The following is a 14377-nucleotide window of genomic DNA, read 5'->3' as shown; positions in this document are numbered from 1 at the left end:
CATTTGAAACTAGGCGGAGGTGTATGTTAGCAACGAGCAGATCACCTGCTAAAATGCACCATCAGACCGCCGCCTATTTTTTACATGATAATCCCAAATTTTATTATTATTATTATTATTATTATTATTATTATTTTGAAATGATGATTTATTTATTTTTTTAATTTTTTATTAGGTTGTAGAGTGTTACCTTGAAATTCCTCCGCCAGTGCTTGCTCCTTGCCGCCTTCTTCAATGTACATGAACTACGAGAAGTTTTAAAGTAGATAATTAGCAAAGATACGGTCTTTTTTTCCAATAAGTGGAATGTATGATAGAAGCTTTAAGTATGAAAATCCTAAGATTCTTAAATTTTTATTACATAAGTAAGAGCCAACTTTTCGTAGTTTTCAAATTTTTTGAAGCAGTTACATATATAAAGCAAATTGGGTACAGATCAAACGAAGCTTTCTATTTAAATAGGTTAATTACGGATAGATCCACAGGGTATCCTCATTTGGAACTTAATACTCATCTAGTTTTATTTTTGAGTATTTTAAAAGACTTCATATCAAAGACATATTTATTTAACACTATCTAAAGAGTTTTAATTGAATCTAGTTGGACTATGAAAAGTCTTTCCGTTTCGGATAGACCTAATACTTAATAGTTTAAGCTTTTGAGTCAAAATTAATTTCTAACTTCTATAAACATAACAGCTTACCATTTTGGGTTATCGAAATCTTCAAAATTATTTTCGTTAGCTGGGTAGCCCACATCTAACGGCTAAAGAAAAAAAGAAAAAAAAACGAAAACTATAATGTTTTCCATGTCTAGAGTGATTTCTTTGGGTTCATTCAAAGAAAGTTTTTGTCCATGAATATTTAGAGCATTGCTAAAAGAAATTTATTATTATTTTTTAAAACTTAAAAAGAGAAAATGGAGGTAAGCTAAAATACGAATAAATAATTAAGAAGCTAAATCACATTGAAAACTTTATAAAGTTAGAAAGCTCATACCTTTTCCATGGCATTCGTCATACTCGCATGGGATCGGATCTTGGTCCTCAAAATGATTGGTTATGAATCTAATGTAGCTTATTAGACGGCTCATATTGGCCATAGACTTCTACGTTACTAAATTCTATTCTCATTCTCATATCCTTGGATTTTTTTTAACCCCCTTTTTATAGTCCAAATCAATCCGAACTAAAGATCTTTTCAATTGAGATTCAAATGAATCCAATTGATATGGTATATTTGTGAATAGGAAAACGCTTAATGTGAGAATATCCAATTAATATTTCAGATGCACTTTGGTAGGGGTGCAGATATAAGTGATGGGTAAGTCAAAAAAATTTCTTATTTGGCGAGATCTTAAGCTTCAAATCATGTCTATGTTAATTCCTTTTTTAACCTTACCATCTAAAAATATGTAATTTCCTAGTTTAAAATTGCATTTCAATGTTAAAGCTCATATATGAATACCATAAAAAAATACATAATTTCCTAGTGTAAAATCTCAATACATTGCATTTCAACGTCAAAGCTCATGAAAGATTTAAGATTGGGGTGATTATTAACTATAAATAATTTACCGTATATACTTTTTTTAAACATAGTTCGTAGGTTATTCTGTTCTTTAGACAGGAATCATCATATCAAGTCTTTCAATTTACTATTGGCACATCACCTTAAAATTTCACACTTACAGTCATACCCATATTTTATTTTTCCATTTGAAATGGTGAAATTTGCAGAATCATGCTCTTTGTTCTCAATCATGCTCATGTAAATCTTTGTATTTCCAGTCCTCAAACTTGAAAACTAGAAAATTTCTCGTTTATGTATTAGATCTCAGAAGCTTTCCGTTGATTGCGGTTACTAAAATTCTGAGGACGACTGAAACTACAAAGTAACATGTTACTCATTAGTAGCGAACTTATTCTAGTCAAATATAAACATTTTTTAAGGATTTTTTTTTTTACACTGCATAACCTGAATAGCATTTGTATTCATCCGAACAAGCAAATTCACCATCATCAAGAAAACATTCGGAGTCTCTTGATCAGAAATATAAATGGAGAGACCAATAATCAAATCACGACTGCCTATTAATATTTGGATAGTTGTGATATATTCTGATTTAACACTTAATATGTAATACATAATAGCAGACAATCAAGTACTATTTTCTTTTATAGTAAAGAAGATCCATATCCCATCTCAAAATGCATAAGTGAAGCCTTTAATGAGGAAAAACAACAGCAAATACCATCTCCCATTTCTTAAAACATTATAACTTGGAACATAAAAAGAGAAGATCAAGCAGAACTTGCTCAAATATATGCCGAACGCAGAAAAAAACAGCTAGATTCACTGTGTAATTTTTTGTTCTTGTGATTTACTCTAAAGCTTGTAGTGATAAGCGTGTAATGTACTTCTAGTGCATGAATGATTTGGTTTGCTTCCAAGGTCATATGCATTATCCCGAATTTGAACTTTTCTACTCGAGCTTCTTCCTGTTGTCTTCAGCATGCATCTTGTTAAGATCACCAATTTTACTGATTACCTGAATTTATCATATAACGTTGAAATTAGCTACCAGGAATGTTCACTAGTGATTTATATATGATAATGTGTTAGTTATACCTCTAAAGCTTTAACAAGGTCTTCTCTGGAGTGTGAAGCAGAAATGCAGAAACGAGCTCTGTTCAAGAGAAGAGGTACTGCAGGGTAAGCAACAACCACAACCGCAACCTGTAGCATATGGAAGAGGCCAAGTTTCTTTAACAATTTTTCAAATATTTATTTAATTACTTGTTTATAAAAGATATTCATTGTTTATTTTCCTACAGAAATGAAGATTTTAAAATCTTCTTCAAAGATGTGATTTTAGAATGGCAAATTTAAAATCTTCTTCAAAGATGTGATTTTAGAATGGCAAAGTTATAGGCTGATGAAGAGAAACATATGTTATAGGAGTAAATGTGCAAACTAAAGACAGAAAATGAATCGCGAAAACAATTCACTCATATGCCTGTCTTATTCCACTTATAATTCAATATGAGCCTATGTTATGTAGCCAGGTAAGTAAGGCTACTCGTGTGGGATACAACTAAGCAGGGGGGTCTTCACAAGGACAAGAGTTGGTGCTTAAGGTTAGGACTAAGCATCGGATACAACTAAGCAGGGGTCTTAACAAAGACGGACAACAGTTGGTGCTTAAGGTTAAGACTAAGCATTGAGAGGAAGGCATCTGCGGGCCTGTGTATCCTAACCTTTAGGGACCTTAGGGTAAATTTTCACAAAATGCACCTGAACTTTAGGTAGCTTCGCACAAAACCGTCTTAAGTTCTATAAATTAGAGAGCAAACCCCACTCCACACCCAAACACCACCTCCCCCAGCGCGGCCTTTCCACGAGCAACTTCCAAATATTTGAGACCAGCTACATGAATCATATTCTTCCATTCCGTTCTATTGTGGACCTTCTCCTCCATTAAGTTAATCACTATGATCTCCTTCTCAATTACTTCCAACCAAACTGTTTTAGGTCTACCTCTCGATCACTTTGCCCCATTAACTACAATATCATCACATTTTCTCAACGGTTCACTAAGAGGTCCCCATTGTAAATGACCAAATCACCTTTGTCGATTCTCTCTTATTTTATCCTCAATAGAAGCAACATCTAATTTACTATGAATGCACTAATTACTTATCCTATCTTGTAATGTGTACACACAAAACTATTGTAATATTCTCCTTTCCACTACACTTATTTTTTGCACATATTTTTTAATTGCCTAATATTCTGATCCACAAAGTATTGTTGGTCTTGTAACCGTCTTATAAAAATTTTCCTTTAGTCTCACAGGCATTCTATGATCATGTAAGCCTCCCCAGGCACTCCTTCATTTTAACAATCATAAATATCATCATCATGATAAGTGATTGATGTTGGATTTAATCTAATAAATCTATTTGTGGGCACATATGATTAATCAATGTGTATTGCTATCTTTCAGGATAACCCACTAAAGTGATCAATTAAGTTAGGTTAATGGGTATTTAAATATAATCATGGGGTTATATGTGCAGATACCAGGTTGTAATTGTGATTTATTGATGGGCTAAATTACAAATATACAACACCTATATATAAAGGGTTATGGTCCCTAATCTAGGGTTAACCACTCTCATTCTCTTATCCTCATCTAAAGAGATCCATAAGAGAGAAACCCTAAGGTTAGAAGATCATCAAAACCCTAATCAAGTTTTCTTCAATGGATTCAGGTATATGCTTCCGCACATTTTGATTCTTGTTAATCTCTTTGAATTAAATCATGTCTATATGGTTTTAGATCTCAAGTTTTGGTTTAGATCTAACAAGTGGTATCAGAGCCACCATTGATTTGTTCTAAGAGATTAAGATTAAAATTAGGGTTCTTTGATCTTAATTTGTGTTTGATTCGGATCCGTTCACGGATGAACAGTAAAGTTTCTTATTTTCGGATGAAAAGCAACCGTTTTATTTTCGGTGAACAGTAATTCTTTTAAATTTTTGGGAGAACAGCAAAAAAATTATTTTCGTATGAACAGTAAAGATTTTTATTTTCGGATGAATAGTAAAATTCTCATGTTGTTTGGTTTTTCTTTCGATTTTTGGATCTGTAGCATTTATGAACTCTAAAGTTCATTTCTTTTGTGTTTGATTCAAATTTTGAAGTTTGGATCTAAATGATTTGAGTTTAAAAATCGACAGAAAAAATAATTATCTTTTTTTTGGGGATTTTTTTTAATTTGTCGTCAATCTCCAAACTCCTCGTCGGAGTGGATTCAGCGGCGGCGGTTTCAGATTAAACCCTCAAGGGGTTCGTGCACGTGAAAACGTGCTAAAATTAAGGAGGTGGTTATCTCAATTTTTGGCGAGAAAACTTGCTAAAATTAAGGAGGTGGTTACCTCAATTTTTGGCGAGAAAACTTGCTAAAATTAAGGAGGTGGTTACCTCAATTTTTGGCGAGAAAACTTGCTAAAATTAAGGAGGTGGTTACCTCAATTTTTTGGCGAGAAAACGTGCTAAAATTAAGGAGGTGGTTACCTCAATTTTTGGCGAGAAAACGTTCGTTCTCAAACGAACCCACGTTCGTTCTCTAATGAAACATGCGTTCGTCAAACGCTGCGTTCGTTGACGCTGCGTTCGTTCAAACGAACATTGCGTTCATTCGTTCATTGCGTTCAAACGAACATTGTGTTCATTCGTTCATTGCGTTCATTCATTCACAACGAGTATATTGTAGAACTCGTTAAAGTTAGAGCACGGACCAAATAATCTGGGCTTTGTTTAATCTTTGGAACTTGTTTAAACATTGGCCTTGACTTGAGAATTTTATTAAGATTTTGGACCTGTGTTTAATTATCGGGTATAAGCTCCTTTAAGCTCATTTTGGGCACAAGGATTAATTGAATTTATCAATTAAATCCTATTTGTGGGTCATAATTCATTATGGGCCCTTAATTAAGCTATGGAAATTCAGTTGATTTAAATTAAATTATTTAATTTAAATTAAATTTGGTAGTAGATCAATTAGTTATTTCAAATAATATGACACTAAGGTATTAAAGTTGTCTTTCATTCTAAATGATCAATTGAAACAAGAAGTTACCAAAGTAACCTCTCTTGTGTAGATTGTTCATGAGGGATGTTAGATGTTTGTGTGTATGTTTTCGTGTAAATATTTAATCGGCCCAAAGGAAGGTTATTATTTATTTTTAGATTGCATACGCATCTGTGATGATAAATACGTGACGATTATAAGGTTTACATGTGAATAATGAATCGATCCAAAGATAGTTTCATTATTTGACATGAGTTATTGTCAATGTTTGATCATTACAACAAGGTATCACTTTACAAGTTAATATTACTGTCCAAAGACTTGATATTAATGTTGTACCAGATACCTTGAGATGGGATTTATCATTGATCACTAATTAAGGTTAAAAATCTTTTGTTTATTTCAGCTAATGCATCTGCTGCAACAATTTCTGCTAACATCAACTCAATTCCCATACTCAATGGGACTAATTTCAAGGTTTGGAAAGAGAACATTTTAATTGTTCTTGGCTGCATGGATTTAGACTTTGCATTAAGAACTGAACAACCCCAACCTCTCAATGCGGATAGTACTCCTGATGCAAAGAAGGAGTATGAGAAATGAAAGCGTTCAAATCGCATGAGTCTAATGATCATTAAGCGCGGCATTCCGGAAGCCTTCAGGGGCATAGAATCCGAAGGGATTACTAAGGCTAAAGATTTCCTTGCCGAAATTGAGAAACGTTTTGTCAGGTTACTCTTGTTCATTTGGAAACAATCAATTCAGTTTATCTTTTAATTCAATTATTGTAGGAACTTGTTATTTGAGTACTTGTGACAACCTATATTTGCTTGATACAATTGCTTCTTATAATGAATCCTTGCATGTGGAATGAAGCCTTCAGGGGCATAGAATCCGAAGGGATTACTAAGGCTAAAGATTTCCTTGCCGAAATTGAGAAATGTTTTGCGAAAAACGATAAGGTAGAAACAAACACACTTTTAGGTCGCTTGATTTCAATGAAGTATAAGGGCAAAGGAAATATCAGGGAGTACATTATGGAAATGTCTCATATTGCTTCAAAGCTTAAGGTACTTAAACTCGATCTTTGTGATGAGTTATTGGTACATCTGGTTCTGTTGTCTCTTCCTGCACAATTCAATCAGTTTAAGGTCAGTTATAACTGTCAAAAGGAGAAATAGACTCTAAATGAGCTCATTTCATACTGTGTGCAAGAAGAAGACAGGTTGAAGCAAGATAAGACAGAAAGTGCTCATTTAGCCTATGCCTCTAAGGATAAGGGCAAGAAAAGGAAGAATGATAAGGAAGCCTGCTAAGGGTCCTGTTCAGAAGAAACAACATATGGATGGTCAGGGTTGTTTCTTCTGCAATAAGTCTGGACACGTAAAGAAGGATTGTACCAAATATCACGCCTGGCGTGCTAAGAAGGGTATGTTCCTTACTTTGGTCTGTTCTGAGATTAATTTAGCTTCAGTACCTAGAAACACTTGATGGTTAGACTCTGGTGCTACTACTGACATAAGTGCTTCTATGCAGGGCTGCCTGAGCTACCGAAAGCCAAGTGATGGTGAAAGATACATCTTTGTGGGCGATGGTTAGTCAGTAGATGTAGAAGCAATTGGACACTTTAGGTTGCTGTTAGGAACTGGTTCATATTTGGATTTAAAAGATACTTTTGTAGTACCGTCTTTTAGACGGAATTTGGTTTCTGTTTCTGTATTGGACAAATCAGGTTATTCTTGTTCATTTGGAAACAGTCAATTCAGTTTATCTTTTAATTCAAATGTTGTGGGAACCGGTTACTTGAGTATTTATGACAACCTATATTTGCTTGATACAATTGCTTCTTACAATGAATCCTTGCATGTGGAATCACGTGGTACTAAGCGTAAATTAAATAAGGAAAATTCGGCGACATTATGGCATAAGCGCTTAGGTCATATCTCAAAAGGTAGAGTTGAGCGTCTTGTGTCTGATGGCATTTTGGATTCCCTTGATTTTTCGGACTTCGACGTATGTGTTGAATGTATCAAGGGAAAACAGACCAAAGTGAAAAGATTAGGTGCCAACAGATCTTCGGATGTCTTAGAATTGATACATACGGATATTTGTGGGCCATTCCCTACGGAATCCTGGAATGGTCAACAATATTTTATATCATTCATAGACGATTACTCACGTTATGGGCACCTATATCTTATTCATGAAAAATCTGAGTCTCTGGACATGTTCAAAGCCTATAAAGCTGAAGTTGAGAATCAACTCAACAGAAGAATTAAAACCGTCAGATCTGATCGTGGTGGTGAGTACTACGGTAGATATGATGGTTCAGGTGAACAACGTCCAGGACCATTTGCTAGATACCTAGAGGAATGCGGTATCGTCCCACAGTACACTATGCCGGGTTCACCTAGCATGAATGGTGTAGCTGAAAGACGAAACAGGACTCTTAAGGATATGGTAAGAAGTATGATTGCTCATTCTTCTTTACCAGAGTCTCTCTGGGGAGAAGCACTAAAGACAGCAGTTTACATTCTGAATAGAGTACCAAATAAAGCAATTGCTAAAACACCTTATGAGCTTTGGACTGGTCAAAAGCCCAGTTTAAAGCATTTACATATTTGGGGATGCCCAGCTGAGGCAAGGCCTTATAGGCCAAATGAAAAGAAATTGGACTCCAAAACAGTTAGCAGCTACTTTATTGGGTATTCTGAACGCTCTAAGGGCTATAAGTTTTATGATCCCACACTAAGGAATATTTTTGAGACGGGAACAACAACATTCTTTGAGGATGTTGAGTTTGGGGGGAGAAATAAGGTTAGAAACATTAGTTTTGAGGAGGAATTGACTTCAGATCCAATCCATACAGTTACTTTTGACAATATTCAGGTTCCTATACCTGTTGTTGCTTAAGAAGTAAATCCGGAACCTCAAGATGATAATGTTGAACAACTCCCTGTTCCAGAAGAACAAACTCAATAACCTCAAGAACCAGTGCCATTAAGGAGATCCACGAGAGAAAGGAGAAATGCTATTCCGGATGATTATATTGTATTTCTCCAAGAACATGAGGAAAGTAGTGGAATGTTAGAAGATGATCCAATCAACTTCTCTCAGGCCATGAAAAGTTCTAACTCTCAACAGTGGATTGATGCCATGAATGAAGAGTACAAGTCTATACAAGACAATAATGTTTGGGAACTTGTCCCGTTACCAGAAGGTGCAAAACCAATTGGTTGTAAATGAATTTTTAAAACCAAACGGGATGCAAACGGTAATGTGGAGAGGTATAAGGCACATCTTGTGGCTAAAGGCTATACTCAAAAGGAAGGTAAGACAGAAAGTGCTCATTTGGCCTATGCCTCTAAGGATAAGGGCAAGAAAAGGAAGAATGATAAGGAAGCTGCTAAGGGTCCAGTTGAGAAGAAACAACATAAGGATAATCAGGGTTGTTTCTTCTGTAAGAAGCCTGGACATGTAAAGAAGGACTGTACAAAATATCACGCCTGGCGTGATAATAAGGGTACGTTCCTTGCTTTGGTCTGTTCTGAGGTTAATTTAGCTTCAGTACCTAGAAACACTTGGTGGTTAGACTCTGGTGCTACTACTCACATAAGTGCTTCTATGCAGGGCTGCCTGAGCTACCGGAAGCCAAGTGATGGTGAAAGATACATCTTTGTGGGCGATGGTTAGTCAGTAGATGTAGAAGCAATTGGACACTTTAGGTTGCTGTTAGGAACTGGTTCATATTTGGATTTAAAAGATACTTTTGTAGTACCGTCTTTTAGACGGAATTTGATTTCAGTTTCTGTCTTGGACAAATCAGGTTACTCTTGTTCATTTGGAAACAATCAATTAACAGTCAATTCAGTTTATCTTTTAATTCAAATGTTGTGGGAACCGGTTACTTAAGTACTTATGACAACCTATATTTGCTCGATACAATTGCTTCTTATAATGAATCCTTGCATGTGGAATCACGTGGTACTAAGCGTAAATTAAATAAGGAAAATTCAGCGATATTATGGCATAAGCGCTTAGGTCATATCTCAAAAGGTAGAGTTGAGTGTCTTGTGTCTGATGGTATTTTGGATTCCCTTGATTTTTCAGATTTTAACGTATGTATTGAATGCATTAAGGGAAAACAGACCAAAGTAAAGAGATTAAGTGCCAATAGATCTTCGGATGTCTTAGAATTGATACATACGGATATTTGTGGACCATTCCCTACGGAATCCTGGAATGGTCAACAATATTTTATATCATTCATAGACGATTACTCACATTATGGGTACATATATCTCATTCATGAAAAATCTGAGTCTCTGGACATGTTCAAAGTTTTTAAAGCTGAAGTTGAGAATCAACTCAACAAAAGAATTAAAACAGTTAGATCTGATCGTGATGGTGAGTACTACGGCAGATATGATGGTTAAGGTGAACAACGTTCAGGACCATTTGCTAGATACCTAGAGGAATACGGTATTGTCCCACAGTACACCATGTCGGGTTCACCTAGCATGAATGGTGTAGCTGAAAAACGAAACAGGACTCTTAAGGATATGGTAAGAAGTATGATTGCTCATTCTTCTTTACCAGAGTCACTCTGGGGAGAAGCACTTAAGACAGCAGCTTACATTCTGAATAGAGTACCAAGTAAAGCAGTTGCTAAAACACCTTATGAGCTTTGGACTGGTCGAAAGCCCAGTTTAAAGCATTTACATATTTGGGGATGTCCAGCTGAGGCAAGGCCTTATAGGCCAAATGAAAAGAAATTGGACTCCAAAACAGTTAGCAGCTACTTTATTGGATACTCTGAACGCTCTAGGGGCTATAAGTTTTATGATCCCACTATAAGGAATATTTTTGAGACGGGAACAGCAACATTCTTTGAGGATGTTGAGTTTGGGGGGAGAAATAAGGTTAGAGACATTAGTTTTGAGGAGGAATTGGCTTCAGATCCAATCCATACAGTTACTTTTGACAATATTCAGGTTCCTATACCTGTTGTTGCTCAAGAAGTAAATCCGGAACCTCAAGATGATAATGTTGAACAACTCCCTGTTCCAGAAGAACAAACTCAACAACCTCAAGAACCAGTGCCATTAAGGAGATCCACGAGAGAAAGGAGAAATGCTATTCCGGATGATTATATTGTATTTCTCCAAGAACATGAGGAAAGTAGTGGAATGTTAGAAGATGATCCAATCAACTTCTCTCAGGCCATGAAAAGTTCTAACTCTCAACAGTGGATTGATGCCATGAATGAAGAGTACAAGTCTATACAAGACAATAATGTTTGGGAACTTGTCCCGTTACCAGAAGGTGCAAAACCAATTGGTTGTAAATGAATTTTTAAAACCAAACGGGATGCAAACGGTAATGTGGAGAGGTATAAGGCACATCTTGTGGCTAAAGGCTATACTCAAAAGGAAGGTATTGATTATATAGAGACTTTCTCTCCGGTTTCATCGAAAGACTCTTTCAGAACAATCATGGCACTTGTTGCTCATTATGATCTTGAGTTACATCAGATGGATGTTAAGACTGCATTTCTCAATAGCGACATTGATGAGATGATTTATATGGTGCAACCAGAAAACTTTGTGTCAGGAGACCCAAAGAATATGGTTTGCAAATTAAGGAAATCCATCTATGGACTCAAGCAAGCTCCTCGTCAATGGTATCATAAGTTTCAACAAATAGTTATCTCGTTCGGTTTTGAGATGAACATTGTTGATGACTGTGTATATCACAAGTTCAGTGGGAGTAAGTATATTTTTCTGGTTCTGTATGTCGATGACATCTTGCTTGCCACTAATGATATAGGCATGTTGCACGAAACCAAGAGATTTCTATCAAAGAATTTTGAGATGAAAGATCTTGGGGACGCCTCTTTTATATTAGGAATCCAGATATATCGAGATCGCTCTCGGGGTATTCTTGGATTATCACAAAAGAGCTATATCGATAAGGTACTTAAAAGGTTTGGCATGCAAGACTGCAGACCAGGAGATACCCCTGTTGCTAAAGGAGACAAGTTTAATCTAAATCAGTGCCCTAAAGGCAACCTTGAAATTCGAGAAATGCAGAAGATTCTTTATGCTTCGGCTGTAGGAAGTCTAATGTATGCTTAGCTATGTACGCGTCCGGATATTGCGTACATTGTTGGGATGTTAGGCAGATACTTAAGCAATCCTGATATGGATCATTGGATAGCAGTCAAAAGGGTTATGAGGTATCTTCAGAAAACAAAAGATTATATGCTCACATATAGAAAATCAGAACAGTTGGAGGTCATTGGGTATTCGGACTCTGATTTTGCTGGATGCCAAGATAGCAGAAAGTCTACATCAGGCTACATTTATATGTTAGCAGGAGGAGCTATATCATGGAAAAGTGTAAAACAAACACTCGTAGCTTTCTTCATTATGGCAGCAGAGTTTGTAGCTTGCTATGAGGCATCAAATCATGGAATATGGTTGCGAAATTTTGTCATTGGACTGCGCATTTTGGAAAATATTGAAAGACCACTGAGGTTATTTTGTGACAATAAATCTGTAGTTATGTATTCCAATAACAACAGGAGCTCAACTAAATCAAAACATATTGATATTAAGTTCCTGGTTGTAAAAGAAAGGGTACAGAGTGGACAGATATCTATAGAGCACATTGGGACAAACTCCATGATAGCAGATCCTCTTACTAAAGGATTGCCATCCAAGGTCTTTCATGAGCATACTACCCATATAGGAGTAGTGTTATTCAAAGATATTATGATTTAGTGGGAGTTTGTAATTTTCTAGTGTTTTGTGTTTGGTTGTATTGTCTGATCAGAATAAAGTATTCAGTTAAGACACTCTGTTACATTATGTTTGGTTTTGACCTCACTAAGGAGGACCAGTTGAAAATAGACATGTACTGATCACATTGCATGTAATTTTCATGCTGCACATCCATGATTGATCTATGTCGTTTGATTGTATTGGTATATGTGACCATTGATGGGTCGAGTCACGATAAATGTGACGAAGGCCGCTTTGATCCTATATTGATATAGTCAATGGACGAGATTGTTCGGAAATACCTTTTCAGTGATAGCAATTTTTGAGCTCATAAGGTTATACACAATTTAAGGAATCATATGGTGCCCAAGTGGGAGATTGTTGGATTTAATCTAATAAATCTATTTGTGGGCACATATGATTAATCAATGTGTATTGCTATCTTTCAGGATAACCCACTAAAGTGATCAATTAAGTTGGGTTAATGGGTATTTAAATATAATCATGGGGTTATATGTGCAGATACCAGGTTGTAATTGTGATTTATTGAGGGGCTAAATTACAAATGTACAACACCTATATATAAGAGGTTATGGTCCCTAATCTAGGGTTAACCACTCTCATTCTCTTATCCCCATCTAAAAAGATCCATAAGAGAGAAACCCTAAGGTTAGAAGATCATCAAAATCCTAATCAAGTTTTCTTCAATGGATTTAGGTATATGCTTCCGCACCTTTTGATTCTTGTTAATCTCTTTGAATTAAATCATGACTATATGGTTTTAGATCCCAAATTTTGGTTTAGATCTAACAATTGATCCTAAATAACAAAAGTGATTAATTTTAGATATATCTTGACCATCAATATGTATTGTAGGGAGATCTGCTTTGGGTGAAATGGAAAAGAGGCATAACTAAAAGAATCGAAAAAGCTTTTATTATGTCACTTAAGTTATAGAAGAATTCTTGAACCCATTAAAAAAGACAAGTTCTTCATTACCCAAAATAAAATAACCACTTAGAATAGCGAAATAGATTATATTTGTCGAAAAATGCAAAACGATATGGAGATGACACTCGTTGTGTGTTTTGACCAATTATAAGAGTCCAAGCTAAAGTAAGTTGAGTCTTTAGTGTTGGAAGACAAGGGATATCTTGATTCAGAAATGGGGTACTTCTATCGAAGAAAAGATTCTTGATCGGTCCAGAGGGGGTCAATTGATGGTATGGTTGGCTTCTTTGCGCTGAGCACTATTACATTGTATGCTTGGCTTCTTTGCACAGATTGCTTATGCAAGATACGATCAAGAAATTTGGCATCTCCTCTGCAAATGCATATCTATTGTGTATGAAGGATGAAAAAAACACATGAACATTTGTTTTTTAGATGCTCTTTTTCCTCCGGAGCATGAAATAGTACAAGGCAATGGCTCAGGTTTGTTTTTCACAGCTGTGAACGGAATGCTATTGTTGGTCGGTTTGCAGATAATTGCAAGAAGGGACAGTTTTGGAATAGGGTCGAGGTGTGCCTTTAATGCTACTGTGTATGAGTTACGGAGAGAAAGGAATATGCAATTACATGATGGGAGGTGCAGTGAGGTAATGGCTGTTGTGGAAAGGATCAAAATGTTGGTTTATATGGCTATTTTTCACCATAATATTCATCCCAAAGGAAAAAAAAATTATTGAGTTTATGATGCAAAGCTATATAGTTATTGATATGTACTTTTTTTTCACTTGTGGTTCAATATAGGATGGATAGTGCAAGCCTCAGGTATGCCTGAGTAGTATGCTGCATATATTTCACATTTGGTTTATGAATAAAATTTTCATTGACCAAAAAAATGCATTATAGGGTCTTTTCTTTTAGCTTTACTAAAAATGCATTCCATGTACTCCGTTGTTATTCTAATAGTTCTAAATCCCTTGGTTTTGAGAGCTTTTCTCCGCCTTTTTCCATTAGAAATTATATATTTTCTAGTATTGTCAAGTAT

The 14377-nt window shown here is 35.6% G+C and overlaps 1 protein-coding gene across 1 annotated transcript in view; it reads right to left on the bottom strand.

The window, feature by feature from the left end:
• LOC109823523 (long chain base biosynthesis protein 2d-like) overlaps positions 2485–14377 on the bottom strand; it is a 50132-nt gene continuing 38239 nt past the window's right edge. The window contains exons 11-12 of the mRNA XM_020389804.1: positions 2631–2740; positions 2485–2550 (exon numbers count right to left, since the gene is read on the bottom strand). Of these exons, the coding sequence (XP_020245393.1) occupies positions 2485–2550; positions 2631–2740 (176 nt within the window). The remainder of the gene's footprint in view (positions 2551–2630; positions 2741–14377) is intronic.

Source organism: Asparagus officinalis, chromosome 9 (genome assembly GCF_001876935.1).
Source record: "Asparagus officinalis chromosome 9, Aspof.V1, whole genome shotgun sequence".
NCBI classification, from domain to species: domain Eukaryota; kingdom Viridiplantae; phylum Streptophyta; class Magnoliopsida; order Asparagales; family Asparagaceae; genus Asparagus; species Asparagus officinalis.
The sequence above is the reverse complement of the archived record's forward strand: the minus strand, read 5'-3'. Positions and strand labels throughout refer to the sequence as shown.